We start from the raw sequence: 22,890 nt of genomic DNA, 5'->3' as shown, positions 1-22,890 counted from the left end.
ATTTGCAGGAACGGACCCGAAAGTAGCGGAATCATGCCTTTTACTGTCCCTTAGCTCACATTTATGGAGATGGAAGAATCGGAGCAAGGATACTGCTGCCTCGGGAAGCGTAAAGACGTCTCGGAAGCTAAATCATCAAACAAGGAGCTGGTATTTGTCTCGATCGAAGCCTTTTGTTGGCCATTCTGTTCGATCAAGTAAATGTGGGTGGTCAACAGTGCTCGATCGAGACCCTGCTGTTCTCAATCGAGAGGTGGTATTTTGAGGTTCCTCGATCGAGTATGTTAAGTACTCGATCGAGAGGTTCTGCTGAGGATTTGTTCGTTCGAGGAGTTTCAAGCTGCTCGATCGAGAGGATTTCTATCTGAGCGCGAGATTTTATTTTGCGTGAACTTATTTATCTTATTAAGTTATGTTTAATAAATATCTTTCCTATATAAAGGAAAGACGTTGTTAGGTTAGGTTATCTTTCATTCATCTTTTAATCTCTTAATTTGAGAATTACTCTTAAGCATTCAGTTAGCAGACACTTTTCTTCCCTTATTCGACGTTACTTCGTTCTCTTGCTGGATCTTAAACCTTTGTAATCCTTCTCTCTCTTTTTATTCAAGCTTTAATTCTCTTTTGCATTCTTAATTACTTGTCTCTTAATTTCTGTTTTAATTAAGTTGTTATTAGTTTATGCAATTTCTTATCATCAATCTCTATATCATGTCTTCTATTATTTCATCAATTATTGTTAATTTCATTACGAACATGCGTAGCTAATTCTTCTCTTGCTAGGATTAAGGGAGTCATGGTAGTAAAACAACGATGTTATAATTATATTAGACGGTTTACATGTGAGAATTGATTCATAGCGTGCAATTTAATTGTAATCGTTTAGTTGAGTGCACGCTTCTAAACTAGTTAATCCGGTTAAATTCAGACCTAGATCGAAAGATTAGAATGAATAGACTTGTTATGGACAATAGACTACACTAATGAGGGTGAAAGCTAAGTTAGTAGTATTTTGAGGCGGATAGCGGACCGAAATGACCTTTCCTTTACCCTTCTCACACTAGACCGACTGATCTCATTACGACCAAATTGGCTAATTACCATGGTGAACCGACATCCTAGCATTTCTCTCTATTTTTGATCACATCTCATTTCATCCTTGTTAATTTTATTGTTGTCTTTCTCTCTGCCTTATTCTCAGTTTAGTAGTTTAGAAAACAAATCAAATACCCCAATTTGTTACCGTGACAGACTAGAAAAACAAGTAGATATAATAGCCTCCCTGTGGAGTACGATACCCGACTTACCTCTGCTATATTAGTTAGAGCGAGTTGGTTTATTTTTTATAGGGTTGCGACAGCCGTGTCAAATTTTGGCGCCGTTGCCGGGGAGGCAATTAGTCTATATATTTGTTCATTTTAGTCTCAAGGGATTTTTAATTCCTTGAGGCAGTTCTTATTCTTTTTCTTTCTTAGTTTTGTGTATGCCCAGGTCCAATAGGTCAGAATTAGTACCGGCTGATCCTGAACCGGATCGGACTTTTCACCGTAGACAAAACTTGCGGAGAAAGAATCGTCGAGAGGAAGTCTTGAGTACTCTTGAACCTGTGCTAGAAAACTTTACATTTGCAGAAGATCAGTATTTAGAGGAAGATACTTCTATTTCTGCAATAGTTACTAAATCTGTGAAGATGCCTAATATTGCGAGTCATTCTGAGCCGATAGCTGCTTCCATCCCTAAAGGTTTTAATCTTGCAACGGAATATGGGAATACCTTTGATATTCGGCCGTCTTACATTAATCTGGTTGAGAGGAACCTATACAGGGGAGTAGCTGGCGAAGACCCGAGGAAGCATATGGAGGTCTTTACAGATTATTGCTCTACCATTCCCGCTATTAAGGGAGTGACACAAGAATAGATAAAGGAAGTCCTTTTTTCCTTTTTCTCTTACTGATGGAGCCCGGGAGTGGCTAACTGATTTGGATAGGATTGCGGTTGGGATAACTGATTGGGAGACTTTGACCCTTGCTTTCTATAAAAGATACTTCCCTCCGTAGAAAACTAACGCATTGAGAGGGCAGATTACGAGTTTCAAGCAAACTCCGACTGAGAATTTATATGAAGCATGGGGTCGGGTTAAGAAGTTGGTTCAGTCTATCCCACATCACGGGTTTAACCAGTGGTTTTTGTGCAACCAGTTCTACAATGGGTTGTATGATGACCACCGTGCTATTTTAGATACTGCAGCCAATGGTCGATTTCAGAAAAACATTGATGATGATAAGGGCTGGGGAATTATAGAAGAGATGGCTACCCATTGTGCTAAATATGGAATCCTAAAAGTGGAACTAGAAGGGTCTCTATAGATAATAGTGCACTTGTGGCTCAACTGGAAGCCATGAATGCCAGATTTGATAAATTCGAGTTGCAGGCCACGGGGAATCAATAGACGGTTCACTTGTTGTCTAGACAAGAGACCGTCTCATGTGAGAGATGTGGCGAAAATGGTCATACTGCAGTGGGGTGCTTAGCTGAGAAGGAGCAAGTCTATGCCTTTTAACAATTTAGGCAAGGAGGCTCCTATTACAACAACCAAGCTGGAGTTCATCCTAAATTGAGATGGACTAGTCAAAATGTTTTGAACCCTACACCTCCACCGCAGCAACAAGTTTATATACCGCCTCATAAAAATCAACAACAAAGCTTTCAGAAGCCTCCATCTTTCCCACCGCCGCAACAAGGTGCCTCTTCTAGTGGAATAAGTGATATAACCGAGTTGAAGTCAATGGTGGAATCATTGACTATTCAATTGCAAAAAAGTGACCAAGCGAAAGATGCTTCTATTAAGTCGCTTGAATCCCAGATGGCTCAACTGGCTGCTAATCAAGCTTCAAGGCAACCGGGTCATTTACCGTCCCAACCTGACAAGAAACCACATGAGACGGTGAATCTGATCAATCTGAGAAGTGGTCTTTCTTATGAGGGACCCAAGATGCCGACTGTAAATGCTGAACTTTATGACCCGGAATATGAAGTTGTTGTACATGAACAGTTGTCTTTTGACGAAAAAGTGCTGACACCATGAGAGGTCCTCGATCGACTGATTTCTGGTGGTCGATCGAGGGACTATGCTGAAAAGGTTCTCGATCGAGAGAATGAAAGTGCTCGATCGAGCACTGCCGAAAACACTGTTCTCGGTTGAGTAGATCAAAGTGCTCGATTGAGCACTCTTGCTGAGAAAAGTACTCGATCGAGAGATACTGTTCCTCGATCGAGTGAAACTGAGGCTGAATGCGACAATTCTTTGGCGAAGAAAAATGAAGGACTAGCTATTCCAATTACGGTCCCATTTACGAGAAGTCTGCAGAGTAAGAAGATCGAGCAGCAATTCGGTAAGTTTGCCGAAATTTTGAAATGTCTTCATGTTAATGTACCATTTGCTGAGTTACTAACCCAGGTACCCTCCTATATGAAATTTATGAAAGATATATTAGCGCGTAGGGGGCACATTACTGACCATGAGATGGTGGCTTTAACTGAAGCGGGCACTGCCCTTATTCAAAATAAGACCCCACCTAAGTTGTCTGACCCGGGTAGTTTCTCTATACCATGTCATATTGGGACCCATTTCATTGATAATGCATTATGCGATTTGGGAGCTAGCGTGAGTGTTTTACCATTGTCTATTTCTAAGAGGCTTGGTTCAACAAAATTTCATTGTACTAATATGACCGTACAGATGGCCGATCGTACTATATCACAGCCTTTAGGTGTCTTAGAGGACATACCTGTTAAGATAGGGAAGTTCTTTATTCCTGTCGATTTCGTAGTCTTAGACATCCCCGAAGACTCATATACTCCTATTATTTTAGGACGACCATTTCTATATATCGCTCGTGCAGTAATAGATGTCGGGGGGGAGACTTTGACTTTTCAGGTAGGTGATGAGGAGTTGACTTTCTATCAGTCTAGCGTAAACATGGCTCCTATGCAAGTCCAGCCCTGAAATGCACTACCCTCTACAGACCCTAACACGGAATCTCTAAATGCGAATATTGAATCATGTGCTGCTATATTAACACCTCCGCCCCAGATTGGGAGCAATATGGAGGACCATCATGTCATTTCTGTTATTACAGGTCTAGGCGGATTGGACATTGGAGATCCCGGTGATAAGAGTATAGTGGAATTTGAGCTCAAGTATAAAGATGATGCCAGAGACAAAGGCTTTGAAAGGAAGAAGCAGGACAAAGTAAGGACGAGAGTAAAGGCATATGTGGATGCGGACTACTCTCCTTCGATCAATTCAAGTTCATGGAGGCCTAAAGGGACAGTCCGCGATGCTGAAGGGATCTTCTCCAGTCAGAAGCCCTCTTTTGGGCTATTCAAGTGTTTTGGAAGATAAAACGGGACGCCATCCCGTTTGTATAAACAATTTGTAATTTGGATTTTGTTAGACTTTTTATTGCATTTAGACAATAGTATTAGATTAGTTAGATTTATTTAGCTTAAGACAGAATATAGACTGCGTACTATTATTTTGGTATTTTTGCGGGAAGTATATTTGTGCTTTATGCAGGTTTTGGGAGATTTTTTATCATTGGGAAGCGTGTTAAGAGGAAAGCACTCGATCGAATACTTTTTGTGTTCGATCGAGCAACTGTTCAAAAAAAAGCTCTCGATCGAGTAATGTGAGGCTCTCGATCGAGAAGGTCATATTTGGGAGTTCTCGATCGAGTAACAAAAGTCCTCGATCGGGCAAATGACAAGAAAATCTCTCGATCGAGTAGTCTAAAACCACTCGATCGAGCAGTTTCAGCTGATATGAGCATGAGGGAGTACTTTCTTCCTTTACTTTTGTTCATTTGTTTGTTTTCACAAAACCCCCAATTTCCTTCGACACTCCCATTCAATCAACCCAAATCCCAAATTTCTTCCACTAATTTGCCAAATAAATTACCCAAATCCTTTGCTTATCATCAATTAAATCAATCCCCCTTATTTACCTCTTCAATTTTCGAGTAATTTGAAGTTATTTGTGGGATTAGGGTTCGCGAAAAAATTGACATTTATTTCGATTATTTTGCATCTTTGTTGATTTTAATTGATATTTGTGTTGGGTAATCGATTCAAGTAAGTTCATTCCCTTTTATTCAATGTTTAATTGGCGGTTTTACCTTAATTTTGTACAAATTAGGGTTTTAGAAATCGATTTGGGGAAAATCCAATTGTTGATTGTATGTTAATTTAGAACTTGATTTGATTATAGGATAGATAGTAGTTTTTCGACGAGCTCTGCTTCTGCTTCAGCTACTACTCCGTCTGTTTCAGAGACGGTGGTCCCTGCTGCTACTACCATCACCACCACCGCGGCTACTGCTGCTGCCCCTGTTACTACAGTGGTGTCGACCCCTGCTTCGTCGACACCCACACCCGTGACCATTGATCTTGTTTCTGCTGTTGTTACTACTTCCGCTACTGTGGTCACTACTACTGCTGCTACCGGTTCTCGTTCTGGGGCGAGTACGGGGTCTCGCGCTGCTGCTCTACGGGCTGCTGCCCAACGCGAGGTAGACACTTCCACGGAGACTTTACCTGAGTTTCCGCAGGTACGTTTCGTTTCCCCGTAACACAGAACTCGGTTTTTAAATTTAATGGACTGTGACATGACATCGACCTGTTTCTTGTGTCGACCATCCTTAGAGAAGTTGGGAATTTTTAAGCCCGTTGTTGAGCTGCTCAACGGGACGAGAATGTCGGGTTTAGCCACCATGAAAGAGCTCACTTATCGACAAGCGACTTTAGAATTTTGCTCTTTCACCTTTTCTCCTGCGGCCAATGCGACTGACCCAGGGAGCAAGTGCATTACCTTTCGACTGTTCAACACGACCTTCACCTGGACCTTAGCTAAGTTTGGGAGGCGGTTGGGTTTAGTTAGTGACGGTGTTCAGGAGCCTCATAGGAAGCTCCTGGCTCTGCTTTGGCCTACACTTGCACACGCCCCCTTCGGTCTGATATGTGTTGCTCACGTCCACTTACCCCCAACCCGTTACTTTCTCCATCTGCTAGGAGAGACCATTTTTGGTCGCAAGCCCAACAATGTTAACAGCGTCGAGTTGTCTATTTTAGTGGGTTACCTGAACATTGGCAGCGGTAACCCCTTTGTTTTTAACATCTCTTACTTGACTGCTCAACATTTTAACATTGTCGGGCAGAAAGCAACGGGCACGATAGCTTGTGGCGGGTTAGTGACTCGCATTGCCCGCAGCCTTTTTCCCGAATTTCCCCGTGGTCTTAGATTTTTAGACAAGGATGTATTCATTGATATTCCAGCCATGATTGCTATGCAATGGTTAGCAAAAGACCGACGGACATGGAAGATTGACACTTTCGCGTCCGTGACTTTACCTTCACCTAACCTACCCCGTCTTTTACCCTTGACTATTGTGTCAGGTAGGTTACCACCACCTCCACCTTCTTACCTCCTCGACCTTACTCCTCCCGCTTCTAGGAAGCAGAAGAGGCCTCCCACTGCTGTTAGAGAGACTGGAGAGGGGTCTACACAGACACAGGCTGGGCATGCATCCGCGTCCACGCCCACGCCTATCCCTACCCCTACACCTACACCTACACCCTCTGTCCCTCAGCCGGCTTTACCGGCTAATTTTGTTGCTCCTCCAACTTTTGAGGCGCCTGAGGTCATGGACCAATGGCGTCGTGACGCTTTACTTTTGGAGATGTGCAGTAGAGTGGCTCGTATGGAGCGGGATTAGGCACTTGTCTTATTCCCTGTTTACGAGTACCACATGATGAGAGGACGTCCTGTCCCAGCTGACTGGCCACACGCTTTTTCTACCGGTACCCGGTGAAGAGGTACCCACAGCCTGCGAGCGAGGAGGACACTGCTGAGAGGGAGGAGAGGTACATAGTTGAGCTTGCTGCGGGAGGTCGTCAGAGGAGGAGAGGAGAGGAGGAGGAGGATCCCACCTACCAGGTGGTTGACGAGGAGGCCGACGAGTAGCTACTGGCCTACTCACTTCCCCACTTTGTTGGCTGGTTTGGGGAAGTTCGTTTTGTAAGTATTTCTTGCTTTTTATTCTTTTTCATCTCCTTTCATATTTATTTATTCTGTTTTGCATTTGGTTGTATTTCTCTCGTCCCCTATTATTCTGCTCGTGTATGCTGGAGGACAATGAGGGCATTGTCCATTTTGGTTTGGGGAGGGTAATGCATACTTTGAGTCTACATTTACATCTGTTTTGCATTCACGTTTATTGCATTTCTGTTTGCATTGTCTTTTAATTTAAAAAAAAATGAAAATAAAAAAAAATTAAAAATTCGAAAACATCAAAAAAATTTCACGTTTAATTTTGCATATAGGTTGAGTCGGAACGGCAAATTTCAATGATGAAATTGCACTACTTTTGGTCCTTTTTGCTTAAGCCTTGCGAAAAAAAACTGATATCTTTTTAGCTTTGTCTTATCGCATATCCACGAGTTAATGTTAAAATTTAGTTGAACAAGTAGACTTGACTTGAAATTTTGGCAACCCACTCATAATTTCTAGGATTTAGAGCCGTATAAACTGGTGTTATTATGACCAGTTCATGTAGGATTGTGACAGTTACTCCTTGTATAGCATGTATCATTAGTTTGCACAAATATGAAATTCAATTGCTTTTTGCCTACATACATTCGGGTTAGTGGTTGGTGTCACATGCAGGGAGGTGCTTACATTCCCTTTTTCTTTCATTTTTACCCATTAAACTCCGCATTTAACAAAATTTGCCTTTTGACCCTTAACTACATCCAAATTTAGCATGCCTTATCAAGCTAGTTTAGTGTATGTGTTTTTGCAGTATATAATTTATCGTGTCGAGTTTGGTTTGTATTGTATTGATTTGGAGTTAATAGAAAAGAAAGAAGGAGGATGAAATGATGAAAGAAGTTGAAAATGGAAAAAAAAAAAGAAAAAAAAAAGAAGAAAAGAAAAAAAAACCGAGAAAAAAGAAGAAAAGAAAAAAAAAAAAGAAAGAGAAAAATTAAAAAAGATTGAATAAATTCGGTTTTACTCCTATGATTTTATCTTTATCTTATGAGGAGTATTTATTTGGTTAGTGAGTTGTATGCCAACCAAGGGCATTTGTGCTTATTTCTAATGGTTTTGAAGCGGATGCTGTCATTTGGTTCTGTTTAGGTAGCTAGCTTGGCTACCAAAAATGTTTTGCCCTTCTTACCCATTGCCTCACTTTTCCATATTTTTGTAAGCCCTCGGATGTGACAGGACCTTGATTGGTTGGAATATATGTGCACGGTAGCTAGAATTGTCTACCATATTAGTTGCATGCATGTCTATGTCGGTCGTAGTTTAGGTGAGCGACTATATTTCTTTCTCTCTTACATTCATATGCTTACCCTTTGGTTCATGAGATAAGAGTGACCCGTGAGAGTCCATTTTTAAAGTTCTTGCAAGGTCGACAGTTCAGCTTTATTATAAACATCAAACAATTCTTTTGCATTTGACAAATTTTGCTATAAATGTCAGTTGGTTTGCATTAAATCGGTTTAAGTGGACAATTTGTAGCTAGCTCTGAGCTTTCTTTTTCCGTTCCATTAGTTTGCATATAGTTTGCTTGGGGACAAGCAAAGGTTTGGTTTTGGGAGGTTTGATACGTGCATTTTATATAGTCTTTTTGAGCCTTTATTGCACGTATTTCTATGTGATTCTCATAGTATTATGCTACAAATGTCCCCCGGATAGTCTACTTTGGTTTGCCTTGCTTTATTTGCAGGAACGGACCCGAAAGTAGCGGAATCATGCCTTTTACTGTCCCTTAGCTCGCATTTATGGAGATGGAAGAATCCGAGCAAGGATACGGCTGCCTCGGGAAGCGTAAAGTCGTCTCGGAAGACGAATCATCAAACAAGGAGCTGGCTCAGTGGTATTTGTCTCGATCGAAGCCTTTTGTTGGCCATTTTGTTCGATCGAGTAAATGTGGGTGGTCATTAGTGCTCGATCGAGACCCTGCTGTTCTCGATCGAGAGGTGGTATTTTGAGGTTCCTCGATCGAGTATGTTGAGTACTCGATCGAGAGGTTCTGCTGAGGATTTGTTCGATCGAGGAGTTTCAAGCTGCTCGATCGAGAGGATTTCTATCTAAACGTGAGATTTTATTTCGTGTGAACTTATTTATCTTATTAAGTTATGTTTAATAAATATCTTTCCTATATAAAGGAAAGACGTCATTAGGTTAGGTTATCTTTCATTCATCTTTTAATCTCTTAATCTGAGAATTACTCTTAAGCATTCAGTTAGCAGACACTTTTCTTCCCTTATTCGACGTTACTTCGTTCTCTTGCCGGATCTTAAACCTTTGTAACCTTTCTCTCTCTTTTATTCAAGCTTTAATTCTCTTTTGCAGTCTTAATTACTTGTCTCTTAATTTCTGTTTTAATTAAATTGTTATTAGTTTATGCAATTTCTTATTATCAATCTCTATATCATGTCTTCTATTATTTCATCAATTATTGTTAATTTCATTACGAACATGCGTAGCTAATTCTTCTCTTGCTAGGATTAGGGGAGCCATGGTAGTAAAACAATAATGTTATAATTATATTAGACGGTTTACATGTGAGAATTGATTCATAGTGCGCAATTTAATTGTAATCGTTTAGTTGAGTGCACGCTTCTAAACTAGTTAATCCGGTTAAATTCAGACCTAGATCGAAAGATTGGAATGAATAGACTTGTTATGGACAGTAGACTACACTAATGAGGGTGAAAGCTAAGTTAGTAGTATTTTGGGGCGGATAGCGGACCGAAATGACCTTTCCTTTACCCTTCTCACACTAGACCGACTGATCTCATTATGACCAAATTGGCTAATTACCATGGTGAACCGACATCCTAGCATTTCTCTCTATTTTTGATCACATCTCATTTCATCCTTGTTAATTTTATTATTGTTGTCTTTCTCTCTGCCTTATTCTCAGTTTAATAGTTTAGAAAACAAATCAAATACCCCAATGTGTTACCGTGACAGACTAGAAAAACAAGTAGATATAATAGCCTCCTTGTGGAGTACGATACACGACTTACCTCTGCTATATTAGTTAGAGCCAGTTGGTTTATTTTTGATAGGGTTGCGACAGCCGTGTCATATTTCTTCATCATTTCTCATGGCAAAAATACCAAAATCTCTTTAATTATTTTTCTAAAACTCCATTGTGGATGTTTGTTGCTTGGGCTTAAGTTTTATACTCCATTTTATCCTCTTAATTCTTGCTAATTAAACAATGTGAATGGTTTTCCCATCACTCTTATTTTGTTCCAATTTAGTTTCGTTTAAATCCACGTGACTTCTCCAAATTTCGCCAGCTAAGTGCATGCCTTGCTGGATTCATTATATTAATCACCTTTTATACCATTTATGATGTCAAGTGCAAAATTTTCATGTTGGATTTTGCCCAAATTTTTTCTTATGAACTCGAAAATATGTGTTTTCTTGAGTAAATAATTTAACTTGATGTTTGTTGCATGATCAATCATTTGACAAGGACTAAAATTGGGTTGTTATCGCTAAATCTTATCATACATTAAAAATTTTATTTTTGAAAATTTTGTCACGAAATTTTGAAGCTTGGATGTTCATGTTTAAGTTTCGATTTATTCTAATGCTTAAAACTTAGTTTAGTTGACTAATGAGACCTAAAAATCTTGTCATGCTTAAGTTTTGACTTTCCTTTGTCAATATCGACATGTATTATTTAGAATCGGAATTTAACCTTAAAATGCTATCCAAAATCTTTTGAAATTTCATCTTATAACGAATGATTTTGATCTTTGCATTCAAAACATGATCTAATTGTTCTTGATATTTAATGTTTGTTGATGTTGCATTGTGTTGTATTAAGCTAGTCATTTTGTTTTACAAATCACCTCAAGTTTTGACATTTGTGTTAGTTATATCGAAAGTGACCTAATTTGATTTTCATGCCCCATTCTTTGTCTAATTATATCGTAAAATTTCAAGTGTTGTTTGTTGATGTTGGGCATAGCCTTAAAATTTGAAAATTTAGTTTTAAAGTTTTCTTGAATTTACCGAGTAATAAGACTTCAATTTTGTTAATAATGCTATGCATTGCCTTAATTTGGGAATCTTATCTTAAAATTTTGCTAATTTTTTTATATACCATAGGGTATATGATTAAATTTTAAATATTCATATTTAAAACATGGTTTCCTTGTCTCGTAGTGTTGCAATCTTCGTTAATAGTGTGATATTTGCTTATATATATGTGTCAATGCCTTGTTTACCTTCTGGGTTGTATGGTCTTGATGAGTAAAGCCGTGTAGACATATATGGTTGTGTTGGAAAGGATGTGTAATGGGAGTTAGTTGATGAGTTTATGAGGAAAAGGGGGGTGTTATTATGGTAAGTTGCTCAATGGATGTGGATTTGAGCCAAGTAGAGAGTTACATGTATGATGTGCTAGAGATTAAATTGGAATTGGTTAAATAGTGATGAAAGTATTATGAGTAAAGGAATAGTGAATGGAAGTAGGTGTTTATAAGCATATGTTACCAATGTAGAGTATAAATTTAGAGATATGAGAACGTAACATGACTATTGAATTTTGAAGAAGCAATATTTCATGCTAAGTAGTGTTGTTTTGTGATTAAGGAGCTATTATTTTGGTGATCTAAAGTTATGAGTGTGTTTAGTAGATTAAAAAAAGAAGTTGGGCGTGATTTTGTATGTGATTTATGTCGGAAATTGGGAATACAAGAAGGTGACTTAGCTTGCGTAAGGAGTCTTGAATTGAGTAAGAGGATCGTGTGAGGTAATTTATGGATAATAAGTGACGTGTGATCTAGTTCGAACATTTGTTGATTAACTGAACTTATGGATAGTGAGGTTTGGGTTGCATGTTAAGAGATATTATCATTGTATATGGCTTGGAAATTTGGGTGATAAATAAATGAGATTTGAATGGTGGAATAGTGAGAAAGCAATTGAGATACCTAAGGGTAGACTAAAGTGATAATTTGGGTTGTTCATAGTTGTGGGAATATGTAAATTGAATTTAAGGATTGACGAGAATTGAAAGATGGTAAGAAGAATTTATGAAATAGGATTATAACAGGTTATTAGATGGAATTTGAGGTGATCAATGAGATTTGAGGTACAATATGTCTAGTAAAAGCCATAGTAAGAAGTGAATGATGAGACTATTTGAAAGTTAGTGTACACGTGTGATATGGTAATTGATGTCGTTCTTGGAAAGTCGGTTTTCGGGGAGTGGTAATTGTGTTGTTAAGCTAGTTGATCATTGATGTTATTGATAAGCCCATAATTATATATGTTTTTATCCCATATCCGTATATTGTTAGTATCGCCTTTCGCATTATTTGAGCTAAATTATTATATATTTGTAATTTCGATATTTAATTACTGTTATTATTATTTTAAAGATACCAACCTTGTTCTCAACCATGAGAAATGTCATTTCATGGTTGATGAAGGAATAGTGTTTGGACATGTGGTCTCCTCTAAGGGGATTGAGGTTGATAAGGCCAAGGTCGATACCATTCGCACCTTGCCTTATCGTACTAATGTGCGTGAAGTGAGATCTTTCTTAGGGCACGCCGGATTTTAGCGGCGCTTCATCAAAGATTTCTCCAAGATTGCCGCTCCTTTATGCAAGCTACTTCAAAAGGATTGCGAATTCAACATGAGTGAAGAATGCAAGGAAGCTTTTGACAAGCTCAAGGAGAAGCTTATTTCGGCACCCATAATTCAACCTCCCAATTGGAGTGAACCATTTGAGATAATGTCGGACGCGAGTAACTATGCCCTTGGCGCGGTACTTGGCCAAAGGGTAGGAAGAGCACCCCATGTTATTTAATATGCGTCGACAATGATGAACGAGGCTCAAAGAAACTATACCACTACCCAGAAAGAATTTCTTGCTGTAGTATTTGCTTTGGAGAAATTTCGACCTTATATTCTTAGAGCCAAAGTCATCATATTCACGGATCATGCCTCCTTAAGGCATTTGGTGAACAAGAAGGAATCCAAACCCCGTTTAATGCGATGGGTATTACTTTTGAGAGAATTTGATGTTGAGCTCAAAGATAAGAAAGGTTCAACCAACACGGTGGCGGATCACCTAAGTAGGATTGTGCAAGAAGAATCCCAAGAAGTTTTGAAATCACCAATACAAGCCACCTTTTTGGATGACACACTTCTAGCCTTGTCTTCCATTGAGCCATGGTATGCTCATATAGTCAATTTCTTAGTTTTACAAGAATTTCCAAAGGGTCTTTCTCGCTCCCAACGAGAGAAGATCAAGAGTAATGCTAAATACTATGTGTGGGATGACCCATACCTTTCGAAGTTTTGTGCTGACCAAGTTATTAGAAGGTGTGTCCCGGATACCGAAGGCATTCCAATTTTTAAATTTTGCCATGAATACGCTTGTGGTGGGCATTTTGGAGCCAAGGAAATGGCTAGGAAAGTCTTGGAAAGCGGTTACACTATTTCGGGATGCCTATGCTATGGTTAAGGCTTGTGATAGATGCCAAAGAGTTGACAACATTTCAAGAAGAGGAGAAATGACACATACTACGATGATCTATTGTGAAATATTCGATGTGTGGGGCATTGACTTCATGGGACCATTCCCCGCATCTTATGGTTAAATCTACATCCTTTTGGTGGTGGAATACGTCTCCAAGTGGGTGGAGGATAAGGCCACCAAGACCGATGATGCAAAGGTGGTTGGAGAATTCATCAAAGCCAACATCTTCTCTCGATTTGGTTTCCCTAAAGCTTTGATAAGTGACCGTGGCACACATTTTTGCAACAAGGCTATTGGAGCTTTACTCAAAAAGTATGGGGTCATGCATAAGGTATCTACGGCTTATCACCCTTAAACCAACGTCCAAGCCGAGGTTTCTAATAGGGAGATCAAAACCATCCTTGAGAAGACGGTAAATCCCGATCGGAAAGATTGGAGTTTGAGATTGGATGATGCTTTATGGGCATATTGCACGGCCTACAAAACACCAATCGGGATGTCACCTTACCGCCTATTTTTTGGGAAACCGTGTCACTTACCCGTGGAGCTTGAGCATAGGGCTTATTGGGCGGTTAGATCGTTCAACTTGCAATTGAGTGAAGCGGGCCTTCATAGGAAACTCCAACTCCAAGAATTGGAAGAAATTCGAAATGATTCTTATGAGAGTGCTTTGATTTACGAGGCAAAAACAAAAGCATGGCATGACAATATGATTGCAAGGAGAGTATTCCAAATTGGAGAGAAAGTCTTACTCTTTCAAAATCGGCTTAGACTTTTCTCGGGAAAATTGTGGTCTAGATGGATGGGAGCATATGAGGTGGTGCGTGTTTTTCCACATGGAGCAATCGAGATTAAGTGTTTAAAATCCGGGAAAATCTTGAAAGTGAATGGAGAAAGACTTAAGCACTATCATGAAGAAATTGAAGTAGGTGAAGTGGAAACACTACACCTTATTGATCCCATTTTTGAAGATTAATGAGAATGCAACCTTGTCGAGCCATCGACGTTAAATAAACGGCAAAATTTTGTAAATATTCCTTCCCTTGCATTTATCATAGTTGCATATTTGATTTCCGCACTTTATTTTTTTTATTGCATATTTGCATGTTTAAATTAATTGCAGCAATTAATTATTGCATTATAATTTAATTCACTTGCAATTTCATTAACGTTTTTGGCATGTTAGAATGTTTTAATGTGTGTGTATTAGTGTATAGGATATCAACTCAAGGCATGTGTGAAGAAAGGAAGGAAGAAGCATGTGTAAAAGAATTGACTAAGATGAAAAATTGGAGAACAAAAAAATTGACTCCAGCAGCAAATTCGCACGGTGCAAATTTTCAGGTCCAATTTTTCGCACCGTGTGAAAAATACAGAGTACTACCATTTCAGTCGAAAAATCAGTCGAGCCTTTCATTGTTCTTCCCCAATTTTACAATCTTCAACCTCTTTCTTCATCCTAAACCCTAACCCACTCAAATTCACCCTTCAAATCCATTCCAAAACATCAATTTCAAGCATCAAACTTCAAAGATTCATCAACAAGCATCACAAAACATCAATTTCGAGCTGAAAAATTGCAGAAATTGCCCTATTTCAATCGACATAGGGTTTCGATTTGATCCAAGTGTGAATATTTTGGGTTTCAATTGGGTTAAGGGAGCTATTTGGAGCATTATTGTGCCTTAGTCATCATCCAACAACACTCACAAGGATCAAAGGGAGGTATAACACCTTATTCTTATTCTTGTCCATTCAAAGTTGACAAATTTCGAAATTTACCAAGTAAAAGTCGAAATTTGTTGTTAAATTGTTGTTGTTTGTAGCCCCTAACCATTTTCTAAACTTGTGAGGTGAATTTCCATTAACAAATAACTAGTTAGCACACTCCTCTAAGTAGTGCATACTAGGTGTTTGTTAAAATACCTCAACCAAATTTGTGCCCAACACTTGTGTTTTTTCTGAAAATTTTAGTAACATGGGAAAGAATAAAGCATCCGAGGCTTCCTCCTCAAAAGGGACTAAGGGAGCCTCGAGTTTCGATGATCGGGAGTACTCGGGGAAAGAGGGACTCCGTGACAAAGCTCTCCAAACTTAGAAAAAATTTGAGGCTTGGTCATCCGTCGTGGTGACCAAATTTCTAGATGATAATGTTCTTATGGAATTGGGAATGCTTCCAATGACCCGATTACTTCTTGAGAAAGTGGGTTTAGAGTCGTCTATTGGGAAACCCGCGGAAACCCAGAAAGGCATCACCTTTGAATTTCTTTCCTCCCTAGAGAAAGTGAAACTGGGGAGGGAAAAAAATCCGGGAATCAAATTCCGAGCATGTAAACTCACCCACACCATGACCTATGATCAACTGAGGGAGGCCCTTCACATCACCAAAGTACCCGAGCATGAACCTCTTGACAAACCAAAAATGAATGAGTTTTGGAATAACATCATGGGGGACGTAAGGCATGGGAGCTCAAAAAATACAAACCTTCCCCACCCCATTCTAAGGATTGTGAGTCGTCACATAAACACCAATTATTTAGTCATGACCGAGCCAACAAAAATGGGTTACTTACAATTGCAATGTCTATGGTCTATGACTTCGGAGGGGAGAGGGATTCCAGATTGGGTGGAGTTGTTTGTTAAAGGGTGTCTTGAGTTGCAAAAAGACCCTAAGGGCACAATTTTTATTGGGGGCATGATTGAGAAAATCGTGGCCAAGACGGGTGTACCATTTCCGGATAATGCTTGGACACTTGATGGTGAATATCTCATGGACTATAGGTATTTGGGGAAGGCGAATATGCTTGAGGTTGTGGAGGAAAGTGCCTCCTTGGTGATTTGGTGTATGGGTGGCCAAAGGCCACAACATTACATGTATTTACCCCGTCCCCCTACCTCACCCTTAGGTTGGGGAAGTGCCCAAAATTTCTACATGTCGCTCGACGATGAGTTTGCGGACTTGTGGGTTGATAGAGCCCACGTAGTTGAACCCGAGAAGGAAGGAGCGGGAGTTGGAGAGCAACCACAATTTGGAGGGGCCCTAACCTATGGTGCCTTGCCACATGGTGATGCCCCTCATGATGAGCCTATGCCAAATGTTGCTCATGAGCAACCTCACTTCAATCCACCACCCATGTCACAAGCACAACATCAACCACCCTTCATGGCCCCTCAATTCAACTACCAAGCTTTTCACTCTTGGCAATCGGATGTCACTAACCGGTTGACAAACCTCGAGTCCAACTACTCCCAATTCCAACTCATGGAAAATGCCCGGTGGGGAATCAATGAAAACCGCTACCATCATTACCAATAAGACATGGAAGAAGTGCGCTATGTACAAAACGCAACCTTTGACATGGTGGCGGAGATGAATGCTCAACACATGAGAAATTTTCCCACTCAATATCAAGGATATGATGAGAACAAAATGAATGAAACAAGTGCCGAAATGGCTAGGTTTAGAAGAAGAAGAGAATCAAGAAGAAGGGGAGGACCTCCGGGAAGTGGAGGTGCCTCAAGTTCACACTCTTGAGTGGTTATGGGTGTTCACCTTACACTTTGGGGACAAAACGAAAAATAAAGTGTGGGGTGGACATGAGTTGGTAACATCTTGTAATATATATTTTTTTTTTTTGAGGGTAACATCTTGTAATATATTGTAATATATTTCTTTTCATGCATTGTATTTCATTTCATCAAAAAAAAAAGAAGAAAAAAGAAGAAAAACCCGGCTAGGATGAAAACCCGAAAGGGCATCCTAGGCAAAAATGGGAAAGTGGCCGAGGTCGGAGTGAAAACCCGAAAGGGCACTCCGGGCAAAATGAAAAAAAAAAGAGTGTGAGCCACGAGAGTAAAGGTGAGGAAAATAGCTAAACCGAAAACCTGAAAGGGCGGTTTAGGCAAAATGAGAGAATTAGGAAAAATTGAAAAACTTTGTTGATTCTTTGAAGCTTTGAAATCTTGTCACATACATGAATACTTCCATATGGCGGTGGTGACATAAGTGGTGGAGCTCTAGAAGGCCGTAAGGGTAAGTTAGATGTGTATAAAGGCTAAGTGGGGGGGGTGTTTGGAGGCCAAATCTATGATTAGTGCTTGATACACTTGGTGCATGGTGTGATGTGTTGTGAGTATCGATAGGTGACTTGTGGTGACTTGTCGAATGATGTTGTTGGTATTGTCATTTGAGATTGTGTGGAAGTGTTTAGGAAGGATGTTGAGGTCGTCTATTTTATGAGCTAAGAGGTGTTGTAATGATTAGATGACCTTGTGTTTATTGGCATAGAGTGATAAGGGGGAGAAATAAGGAGAATGTATGAGGAATTGTGATGATATTTTGAAGGATGATTGGTGGACTAGGATCATTTTAGAAGAGGAATGATATAAGGAGGACAAGTGAGGGAAGAGAGACTTGCTATGGAGGTATTTGGGTCACTTACTTGCTATGTTGGAGCCTTGACGGAAAGTGACCATGTGTTTTAATGAGGGCGATATAAGAAGGGAGTGTGTGAGAAGTAAGGAGAATTGGGAGCATGCCCATGCATCTCTTTAGCCTAGCGGTGATGAGCTTTACTTTAGTTTGCTCGGGACGAGCAAAGCGCTAAGTGTGGGGTGTTTGATGAGCTCCCTTTTCTACCTACATTTTATTGCATTTGGAGCTCATTTAGTAGCATTTTGCAAAGGGTTTTGGGCATTTTTAATGCTTTTAATCCAATACCAAATGTTACTACATTCAACAAAGAAGTATCAATGAGGAATTGAAGGTAATTTGGAGCAAGAAAAGCAGCAAAGGAAGGCCAAGATCAAGCACCAAAGAGACCATGAAGAAGCCTTTCAAGAAGCAAGCAAAGAAAGAATTGAAGACGGAGATCAGCAAGGATTTCGCACGGTGCGAATTTCCTGCCCCAATATTTCGCACCGTGCGAATTTTCTGGGTTTACTTCCCTTTGTATTATGGGTTTCTCTAATCTTAAGCCCATGGATACTTAGTTGTATTAGACTATATATAGTGTGTTTTCCTCTAGGTTAAAACATCTTTTGCATTATTGAAGAATCAAAGTTGTAATCTTGGGAATTATCAAGTTAATTGCTTTTCTAGATCTATTATGGAGAACTAATCTCCTCTTCTTAATCCAACTCAAAGGTGTAATTTTTGGTTGTAAGACACTCTGATCTTTCCTTAATTTGTGTTATTGTTATTAATCTCTTGTGTTTATTGTATTGAATTTTGGAAACCTTGTTTGATTATAGTAATTAGTATGATTTTCTTGTTACTTAATCTTGCCAAGTTCCAAGTGTGATTTCCTTGTAATCCCATCTTGCAACAACTTGTCATTAGACTAATGAATGTGATTTCTTCTCACTAGTACAAAAATATTTATTTGCGACTCCAAAAAATGGGTCTTTTGCAGCGTTTTTGATGTAGCAGCAAATGAGGGGGCCACAAATAGTAAAGTTATTTGGGGCGTTTTTGAAACGCCGCAAATAAAAGTTTTATTTGCGGCGTTTTTTCCACGGGTTTTATTTGCGGCGTTTTTTTGGAAAAAACACCGCAAATAGCAAAAAAAAAAAAATTTATAGTAAATACTCAAAACAAAATGATTTTAATTTAATTCTCAAAAATATTCTTCCATAATACTTCGTACAATCTTAAATAATTTTAGTAAATATTCTAAATTCATACACCAAATAGAAATAAAACACAATACATCATTCCAAAAATAATACAAATGCAATCTAAAACTAAAAGAATTTAACTAAATACTCTATACGCCTAGGAGCAACACCATTTCAGCCAACCACATGCCTAGCACTCTGAAACCAAGGATCATATGTTAGAGGATTAAATCTGAAAATATTAGCTCCAACGAACAAAAAACAGAGCTCAGAATCACCCGAGGATAACATTCAAATCACCAGCGCGTACAATTAGGATATCACCCCACTCTTGAGATAACTTATAGGCCTTCTCCAGAAATTGACATATCTGGACATTTGATTGGAAGAATGTGTAATTGATCACCGTAACAAAGATGGGAAGGAATTGAATTATGATGTATGGCAGAACAAAGATGGGAGATAGTTGTCTATCACAAGCATGAATGTCAAGGGTTGGGACTAGACCATCCAAACAGCAACTTAACCATGCCAATCAAGTAAGGCACAATGCAGATACCATTCTAATAGGGTGAGCAGCAGAAACCCAAGTAAACTGATGGTGGATCCAAAAAAACAACTTGTCATGTCAAACCTGTCAGGGCAGCAGGATGATACTCCTGTCACTTTATTAATCGCCTATAAGTTACCTTTTGAATCAAAATAGAAACAGGTGCTTAAATTCTCTATGAATTTGAAAGGACTCAAAGTGTTAATATTGGGTAACATTGTTCACCAAAGTGTTGGACTTGACTATCATTAAAAACTTTTGGATATAGAATGAAAACATATGGTTTAGTACTTTAGTTACCGACCAGCATTTTAAGTAACAGTTAGTAACAGTTAGGTGATCAGGATAAAAGATTAAAGCCCATATACTGATATACCATCAAGGAGTAGAGTAATTTCTTCTCCCTTCTTGATTATCGTTCTATACCCGAACTTAAATTTTGCATGTCCAATTTAGATGAACCTGAACTACTAGCACAAGCTGATTTAAGAATTTATTTCTCTTTTGATCAGGAACATGCTTGTGGAGTACCTGCATTGGCAAAAACAAGAGTCAAAGAAGTTAGCAAACAATTACAGAAAAATAAGCTAAAATCATCCAAGACACAATCAAGGTTCAGAAGAAATCCTCATGCAGTAAGTAAAGTAAACAGGTACTCTGTATATGCTAATTAATCAAAAGTCAAATTTGGATATATGCGTGACCATGTTTTCAACTTTGATCCGTGAGCTAATTAAGTCAATAGCTTCATAATGCAAGCAGGATTACTTCATAATATTACAACTCTTCTACAAGTTACCATAAGCCATAAGGAGGCCGTCAAAAAATGGTCGTAGACTAAAAAATATGTTCGGGAATCCTTTGTGAGCAGGTAGCTTTCTCATTCTTCCTTTAATAAATCCAAATAAGAAGTGCTTATACCTCAATAATGCTTTGAACTTAACCGATTACTCTCTTCTTTTGTTAGCTAAACAGGCCAGGTAACCACATTGTGACAAACATGAAACAGGCCAAGTTACCATAATGAAGGCAGTACAAAAAATGTAATTCTTCCTTTAATAAATATTCCATACTTCTGACTTTACACAATCGGCACACATAATCCTCGGACAGATTACTCACAGGAACAAGAACAGTGAGAGTCAAAGAATTGTTACAATCTATTCGGAGAATAAGCAACAATATGTTTCTCCGAAACTACACTATGTCACTACCTCTAGGCAAAACGGAAGGGTACACCTTAAATACTGAAATATTAATCACCTTGATTTCATTGTATCCCAAATGTTCACCAAACCCACCGGCAACAAGCACAAATGCAACATTTTTCGCTTCTTTGACCCCATGTCTCCTCATACTTGATGAATCTTTCGTCAGCAAAAGTCGTATTTTCGCCTGTAGGAACCTATATGAAAAATTGATAAGAGTTAAAAAGCCATAAATTTCCATTATGAGGTCAAATGAGAAGTGGGCAACATAACTCATTCTTGCTAGGGTCCTGAATCAAAAAAATATACAAACTTTGTTGGTTCCAAACACACATTAAAAAATCACATTTTACATAAAGAACGTGATAAAGAATTAAAGATGACATATAATCAAAATAATGAGTAGCACTTACAAGTATAAGTTTTATGTACGCACTCCCTCCTTGCTATTCTGCTTCTCATCGACTCATCCATATCTTAAAGCATTGCATCAACAACTTTCCTGTACACCAACCTTTTAGAGTGCAGGTTTATAAACAAACCATTCAATCTTTGCACCAAGACTTTATCAACACACATAATTTATGTTCCCAACATACCCATTTGATAACATACACAGAAAAGGAGAGATAAAGTGGAGTTACAAACAAAACGGCATAAAATCTATAACCAGTATATAACTCGAAACAAGCAGGAGAAGACGGACATATATGCTATAACACAGCAGAAGCTTCCTAACTCATACATAAAGAGAAAATCAAGTCACCTTGTTCAACTAAAAAATCAATACTTTGCAGAAATAATGCAAAAAAAAGTCCCAAAGTGTGAATAATTGTGCATATTACACTATCATGCTATTACAAGTAAATGGAATTTGAATCTAAACCCCTAAATCGGTTAACCCTAATTATAAACTTTAATCAATTTAAGCCTCTTACTACAAACACACCAAATCTTATGCTATATTTATTATTATATAGCAGAAGAATGCAACTAAATCCGAATAAATCAAATTAACCATGAACCCTAATTGATGAAAATGAAATAAGTGAAAAAATATGAGTACCTATTAAGAGGCATAAGATACTGGAAGAAGGTGCAACCGACAGGAAGCCGTAGTGGTAGCTGAGGTGCGGCGAGGTAAGTGGTAGAATGCTAGAATCCACGAGGGAGAAGGAAGGAGAGAGAGAGAGAGAGAGAGAGAGACGCGATATAAATTGAATAACGGGGTAGGCTTTTGGACTGTTTCACTATTTGAGGGCGGAGATGTGATTTCTATATGCGGCGTTTAATATAAAAACGCCTCAAATGACAATATTTAATTTTTAATTTTTAAATATAAAATTAAAACATTATAAATGAGACCACTATTTTCCTATTAATTACTCCCTTCCATCCAAATCAAAGGTAACACTTACCTTATTCGGACCATCCAAACCAAACTACCCATTCCTTTTTTAGTAAAAAACATTACTAAAAAACCCTCACATATCCTTATTATTTACATATAATGCCATTATGTTTGTGGTCCTCTTTCAATTAAAGTGCAAGTGGGCCTACTATATTTCCAATATTACCCTTACTTTTTCCATTTTTTCTTAAAACAAGTGCCCTCTCCCATGTTACCTTTGGTTTGGATGGGAGGGAGTATATTTTTTTGTGGGTCTATTTAAGCAAGTAGTTTCATGGAGCTACTAGCTCAATTTTTTTTTGAGCAAAGCTAATCTATTTGGATTACTCCAATGGTTGAGCTACTAGTTTGCAATTTCTTAAAATTGCAAGCTAGTCCTTTTTCTTAACCATTGGAGATGCTCTTAGATTACATTGCTTCATCTTCTTGTTATCTACCCTATGTGTGTGATTTCCACTAGAGAAACTAATAAGTTGGGTTAATTGCTAAGTGTTATTTCCTTGTGGTTGACTTCTA

General features: G+C 38.7%; 2 protein-coding genes and 1 long non-coding RNA gene across 3 annotated transcripts; 2 read left to right on the top strand and 1 right to left on the bottom strand.

The window, feature by feature from the left end:
• The first annotated feature begins 12,923 nt into the window (after positions 1-12,923).
• LOC141629184 (uncharacterized) lies at positions 12,924-13,571 on the top strand. Its single transcript, XM_074442227.1, has one exon. It carries the CDS (start codon positions 12,924-12,926, stop codon positions 13,569-13,571), a length of 648 nt encoding a protein of 215 aa, XP_074298328.1.
• A 511-nt stretch (positions 13,572-14,082) lies between these two features.
• Positions 14,083-14,562, top strand: LOC141629183 (uncharacterized). The gene has a single exon (XM_074442226.1). It carries the CDS (start codon positions 14,083-14,085, stop codon positions 14,560-14,562), a length of 480 nt encoding a protein of 159 aa, XP_074298327.1.
• Positions 14,563-19,895: 5,333 nt separating this feature from the next.
• LOC141626731 (uncharacterized) lies at positions 19,896-22,233 on the bottom strand. The gene is made up of 4 exons (XR_012536322.1): positions 22,030-22,233; positions 21,377-21,477; positions 21,019-21,160; positions 19,896-20,286 (listed from the first exon to the last, which is right to left on the bottom strand). It is a non-coding gene; the product is annotated as an uncharacterized LOC141626731 (long non-coding RNA).
• Positions 22,234-22,890: the final 657 nt, after the last annotated feature.

This window comes from Silene latifolia, chromosome Y (genome assembly GCF_048544455.1).
Source record: "Silene latifolia isolate original U9 population chromosome Y, ASM4854445v1, whole genome shotgun sequence".
NCBI lineage: Eukaryota > Viridiplantae > Streptophyta > Magnoliopsida > Caryophyllales > Caryophyllaceae > Silene > Silene latifolia.
This window is presented reverse-complemented; position numbering and strand designations above follow the sequence as displayed.

Excerpts from the sequence above, each read along its gene's own strand:
- LOC141629184 (XM_074442227.1), top strand. The coding sequence starts at position 12,924 with ATGATGAACGAGGCTCAAAGAAACTATACCACTACCCAGAAAGAATTT.
- LOC141629183 (XM_074442226.1), top strand. The coding sequence starts at position 14,083 with ATGTCACCTTACCGCCTATTTTTTGGGAAACCGTGTCACTTACCCGTG.